Source organism: Macrobrachium nipponense, chromosome 8 (genome assembly GCF_015104395.2).
Source record: "Macrobrachium nipponense isolate FS-2020 chromosome 8, ASM1510439v2, whole genome shotgun sequence".
Taxonomy (NCBI): domain Eukaryota; kingdom Metazoa; phylum Arthropoda; class Malacostraca; order Decapoda; family Palaemonidae; genus Macrobrachium; species Macrobrachium nipponense.
This window is the reverse complement of record NC_087203.1, coordinates 108,567,035-108,572,131: the sequence shown is the minus strand read 5'-3', so window position 1 is coordinate 108,572,131 and position 5,097 is coordinate 108,567,035. Positions and strand designations below refer to the sequence as shown.

General features: G+C 56.4%; 3 protein-coding genes across 3 annotated transcripts; 1 reads left to right on the top strand and 2 right to left on the bottom strand.

The window, feature by feature from the left end:
* The first annotated feature begins 1,037 nt into the window (after window positions 1–1,037).
* LOC135223176 (uncharacterized) lies at window positions 1,038–1,772 on the top strand. The gene has a single exon (XM_064261680.1). It carries the CDS (start codon window positions 1,038–1,040, stop codon window positions 1,770–1,772), a length of 735 nt encoding a protein of 244 aa, XP_064117750.1.
* A 1,343-nt stretch (window positions 1,773–3,115) lies between these two features.
* On the bottom strand, window positions 3,116–3,466 carry LOC135223175 (transmembrane protease serine 13-like). The gene has a single exon (XM_064261679.1). It carries the CDS (start codon window positions 3,464–3,466, stop codon window positions 3,116–3,118), a length of 351 nt encoding a protein of 116 aa, XP_064117749.1.
* Window positions 3,467–3,657: 191 nt separating this feature from the next.
* LOC135223173 (salivary glue protein Sgs-3-like) lies at window positions 3,658–4,689 on the bottom strand. The gene has a single exon (XM_064261678.1). The coding sequence runs from the start codon at window positions 4,687–4,689 to the stop codon at window positions 3,658–3,660; it is 1,032 nt and encodes a 343-aa protein (XP_064117748.1).
* Between the last annotated feature and the right edge of the window lie 408 nt (window positions 4,690–5,097).

Sequence of the window (5,097 nt, the reverse complement as noted above, 5' to 3'; positions counted from 1 at the left end):
AGGAGGAGTAGGAGGAGGAGGAGGAGGAGGAGGAAGGTAAAAGGGCTTTTGTTTTCGACATTTCACTTTTATTTCGTTCCGCGAGATCTTCTCTTCTTCAGCGATTGGATGCTCGATGAACGCTAGGCAACTGTGAAATATTAGTTATATCCCGTCGGCAAGAGGTGAAAAATGCCGACTGATGCGATAGCCGTGGGCGAACTGTCGTCGTCGGGAGACGCAAATAAAAATCTCAGGTAGGAGAATACGGATGTTGTCGTTGCAAATCTATGCAATTTGACAATTCACCAAACGATAAACTATGCGTTAGAAACCGATGCTGGAAAAAAAACTGTCTTCCTGGTGGCTTTGATCTACTTAATATAAAGCCCTGCTTTACTTAATTTCACCAAATTACTACTTACATTGAAAGACAAATATGCAAATTATTTGCTTAACTGTTCATTCCACTAAGAAACATTTCGCACGTCACAGAAGATATAACCCAGATCGACTCAAGTGACCCCATCCAACAATTTCCAACCTCTCTTTCCACCCAAGGTTCCCTTTGCAGGTATTGGCGTGTGTTGGTTGGTTTGGATTGGCTTCGCTTGCAGAGGGCGTGGCTTGGCTTGGTTTGGCTGGCTTGACTTAGGTTGGCTAGTTTGGTTGGGTGTGGCTTGGCTTAACTTGGAATACAGAGGGCTTGCAATAGCTTGGCATTGCTTTATGTGGCTTGGATTGGCTTGGCGTGACTTGCAAAGGGTTTGGCTTGGCCTGGCGTGGCTTGTCATTGCTTGGCTTGAAGTTGTTTTACATGACTTGGCTTGTCTTGGCTTGGTTTGGTGTGGTTTGACGTGGCTTTGCTTTATTTGGCATGGCTTGTTGTGGATTTGTATAACCTGGCTTGGCTTGGCATGGTGTAGCTTGGTTTGGGATGGCTTGGATTGGCTTGGCTTGGTGTGGCTTGCAGATGGCATGGTTTGGCGTGGCTTTGCTTGGCTTTGTGGCTAGGCAAGGCTTGGGCTTGGCTTTTTGCTGGCTTGGCGTTGCTTGGCATGGCATTACTTGGTATGGCTTGGCTTGGCTTGGCTTGGCCTGCAGAGGGCTTAGCTTGGCTTGGCTTGGCTTGTTTGGCTCGGCGTGGCTTGCAGAGGTCGTGGCTTGGCATGGTGTGGCTTGGCGTAGCGTGGCTTGGCATGGCGCAGCGTGGCTTGGCTCGGCTTGGCGTGGCTTGCAGAGGGCTTGGCTTGGTTGGGTTGGCTTGGCTTAGCTTGGTGTGTCTTGATTTAGGTTGCCTTGACCTGCCGTGGCTTGCAGAAAGCGCAGGTTGGCTTGTTGTGGCTTGGCTTGGGGTGCTTGCTGTGGCTTGCAGAGGGCTTGGCAAGGGTTGGCGTGGCGTGGCTTGGTTTGGGTTACCTTGGCTTGGTGTGGCTTGCATAGAGCATGGCTTGGTTTGGCGTGGCATGGCTTGGCTTGGCCCGGCTTGCATAAGGCGTGGCGTGGTTTGGCTTGACTTATCTTGGCTTGGCTTGGCTTGGCTTGCAGAGGGCGGGGCTGGTCTTGGATTGGTTTTGGTTGGCTTAGCGTGGCTTCGTTTGGGTTGCCTTGTCTTGGTGTGGCTTGAAGAGGGCAGTGCTTGGCTTGGCTTGGTTTGGGTTGGATTGGGCTGGCTTGGCGTGGCTTGGTTTGGGTTGCATTGGCTTGGCGTGGCTTGCACAGGGCGTGGCTTGGCTTGGCTTGGATTGACTTGGTTGGTTTGGCGTGGTGTGGCTTGGCGTGGTGTGGCTTAAAGACGCTTGGCTTGGGTTGGCTGGGCGTGGCTTGGTTTGGTTTGCCTTGGCATGGCTTGCAGAGGGCGTTGCTTGCATAGGGCGTCGCTTGGCGTGGCTTGGATTGTCTTTTCTTGGCTTGACTTGGCGTGGCGTGGCATGGATTAGCTTGGTGTGGCGTGGCTTGGCTTGGCTTGGTGTAGCGTTGCGTTGCTTGGCTTGGCTTGGCTTGGTGTGGTTTGGCTTGGCGTGGCTTGGCTTGGCTTGGCTTGGCTTGTCGTGACTTGGCTTGGCTTGGCGTGGCGTGGCTTGGCTTGGCTTGTCGTGGCTTGGCTTGGCGTTGCTTGCCTTGGCTTGGCTCGGAGTGGCTTGGCGTGGCTTGGCTTGGCTTGTCGTGACGTGGCGTGACGTGGTTTGGCTTGGCTTAGTTTGGCATGGCTTGCAAAGGGTGGGGCTTGTCTTGGCTTGGTTTAGGTTGGCTTGGCGTGGCTTGGTTTGGGTTGCCTTGGCTTGTTGTGGCTTGCAGAGATCATGGCTTGGCTTGTCGTGGCATGGCTTGGCTTGGCTTGGCGTGGTTGGTGTGGTTGTCGTGGCATGGCGTAGCTTGGTTTGGGTTGCCTTGGCTTGGCAGGGCTTGCAGTGGGCGTGGCTTGGCGTGCCGTAGCTTGGTTTGGGTTGGGTTGACTTGGCGGGCTTGCAGAGGGCGTGACTTGGCTTTGGTTGGTTTGGGTTGGTTTGGCTTGGCGTGCCATGGCTTGGTTTGGGTTGCATTGACTTGGCGGGGCTTGTAGAGTGCATGGCTTAGCTTGGCGTGGTGTGGCTTGTCTTGACTTGGCTTGGGTTGGCTTGGTGTGGCTTGTAGAGGGAGTGGCTGCGCTTTGGTTGGTTTGGCGTGCGTGGAGTGGCTTGGTTTGGGTTGCCTTTGCTTGGCGTGGCTTGCAGAGGGCGGGGCTTGTCTTGGCTTGGCTTGCAGAGGGCGGGGCTTTTTTTGGCTTGGTTTGGGTTGGTTTGGCATAGCTTGGTTTGGGTTGCCTTGGCTTTGCGTGGCTTGCATAGGGCGTGTTTTGCCTTGGCTTGACTTGGCTTGGCGTGGCTTGGCGTGGCGTGGCTTGGCTAGGCTTGGTGTGGCGTGCCGTGGCTTGGCTTGGCTTGGCTTGGCTTGGCGTGGCATGGCTTGGCTTGGCTTGGCTAGGCGTGGTGTGGCTTGGCTGGGCTTGGCAAGACTTGTCTGGGCTTGGTTTGGGTTGGCTTGGCTTAGCGTGGCTTGGTTTGGGTTGTTTTGGCTTGGCGTAGCTTGCTCAGAGCGTGGCTTGGCTTGTTGTGGCTTGCTCGGCTTGGATTGTCATGACGTGGCTTGGCTTGGCTTAGCTTGGTGTGGCTTGCAGAGGGCAGGGCTTCTCTTGGCTTGGTTTAGGTTGGCTTGGCGTGGCTTGGTTTGGGTTGCCTTGGCTTGGGGTAGCTTGCAGAGATCGTGGCTTGGCTTGTCGTGGCATGGTTTGGCTTGGCTTGGCGTGGCTTGTCATGGCGTGGCGTGGCGTGGCTTGGCTTGGATTGCCTTGGCGTGGCTTGCAGAGGGCCGGGCTTGTCTTGCCTTGGTTTGGGTTGGCTTGGCTTGGTCTGGGTTGCGTTGGCTTGCCGGGCCTTGCAGAGGGCATGGCTTGGCTTGGCGTGGTGTGGCTTGGCTTAGTTTTGCTTGGGTTGGCTTGGCGTGGCATGGTTTGTAGAGGGCGTGGCTCGGCTTGGGTTGGCTTGGCGTGGCTTGGTTTGGGTTGCATTGGCTTGGCGTGGCTTGCAGAGGGCAGGGCTTGTCTTGCCTTGGTTTGGGTTGCCTTGGCTTGGCTTGGCGTCACTTGGTTCGGTTTGCCTTAGCTTGGCAGGGCTTGCAGAGGCGTGGCTTGGCTTGGCTTTACTTGCCTTGAGTTGGCTTTACGTGGTGTGGCTTGTATAGGGCGTGGCTTGGCTTTGGTTGGCTTGGCAGGGCGTGCCTTGACGGGGCTTGGCGAGGCTTGCAGAGGGTGTGGCGTTGCTTCGCGTGGCATGATTTGGCGTGGCTTAGCTTGGTGTGACATGGCTTGGGTTGGGTTGGGTTAGGTTGGGTTGGGTTGGGTTGGCTTGGCTTGGGTTTCCTTGGTTTGGCTTGGCTTAGCTTGTCGTGACGTGGCGTGGCTTGGCTTGGCTTGGCTTGGCGTGGCGTGCAGAGGGTGGGGGTCTTGGCTTGGTTTGGGTTGGCTTGGCGTGGCCTGGATTGGGTTGCCTTGGATTGGCGTGGATTGCAGAGATCGTGGCTTGGCTTGTCGTTGCATGGCTTAGCTTGGCTTGGATTGGCTTGTCGTGGCATTGCGTGGCTTGGCTTGGTGTGGCTTGCAGAGGGCGGGCATTGTCTTGGCTTGGCTTGGCTTGGCTTGGATTGGCGAGGCTTGGTTTGGGTTGCCTTGGCTTGGCAGGGCTTGCAGTGGGCGTGGCTTGGTGTGGCGTGGCTTGTAGAGGGCGTGACTTGGTTTTGGTTGGTTTGGCGTGGCTTGCAGAGGGCGGGACTTGGTGTGGCTTGGTTTGGGTTGCCTTGGCTTGGCGGGGCTTGCAGAGGGCGGGACTTGTCTTGGTTTGGTTTGGGTTGGGTTGGCTTGACTTGGCTTGGCTTGGTTTGGGTTGTCTTGGGTTGGAGAGGCTTGCAGAGAGCTTGGCTTGGCTTGGCTTGGCGTGGTGTGGTTTGGGTTGGCTTGGCGTGGCGTGGCTTGTAGAGGGCGTGGCTGTGCTTAGGTTGGTTTGGCGTGGCGTGGAGTGGCTTGCAGAGCGAGAGACTTGTCTTGGCTTCGTTTGGGTTGGCTTGGCTTGGCTTGGCGGGGCTTGCAGAAAGCGTGGCTTGGCTTGGTGTGGCTTGCAGAGGGCGAAACTTGTCTTGGCTTCGTTTGGGTTGGCTTTGGTTGGCTTTGCTTGGCATGGTTTGGCGGGGCATGGCTTGGCTTGGCTTGGCTTGGCTTGGCTTGTTTGTGTGGCTTGGTTTGGGTTGCCTTGGCTTTACGTGGCTTGCAGACGGCGTGGCTTGGCGCGGCGTGGCGTGGCGTGGCTTTGGCTTGGCTTGGCTTGGCATGGTTTGGCGTGGCGTTGCTTGGCTTGACTTCCGTGGCTTGCAGAAGGCATGGCTTGGCTTTGTTTGGGTTAGCTTGGGTTGCCCCGGCATGGCTTGGTTTGGGTTGCTTTGGCTTGACTTGGCATGGCTTGCAGAGGGCGTGGTTTAGCTTGGCTTGTCGTGGGTTGGCTTGGCTTGGCTTGGTTTGCCTTGGCTTCGTTTGATTTGGCGTGGATTGCAGAGGGCGGGGCCTGGCGTGGCTTGCAAAGGTCTTGGCTT

Coding starts and splice junctions, on each gene's coding strand:
- LOC135223176 (XM_064261680.1), top strand. CDS start 1,038: ATGGCATTACTTGGTATGGCTTGGCTTGGCTTGGCTTGGCCTGCAGAG.
- LOC135223173 (XM_064261678.1), bottom strand. CDS start 4,689: ATGCCAAGCAAAGCCAACCAAAGCCAACCCAAACGAAGCCAAGACAAG.
- LOC135223175 (XM_064261679.1), bottom strand. CDS start 3,466: ATGCCACGCCAAGCCAACCCAAGCAAAACTAAGCCAAGCCACACCACG.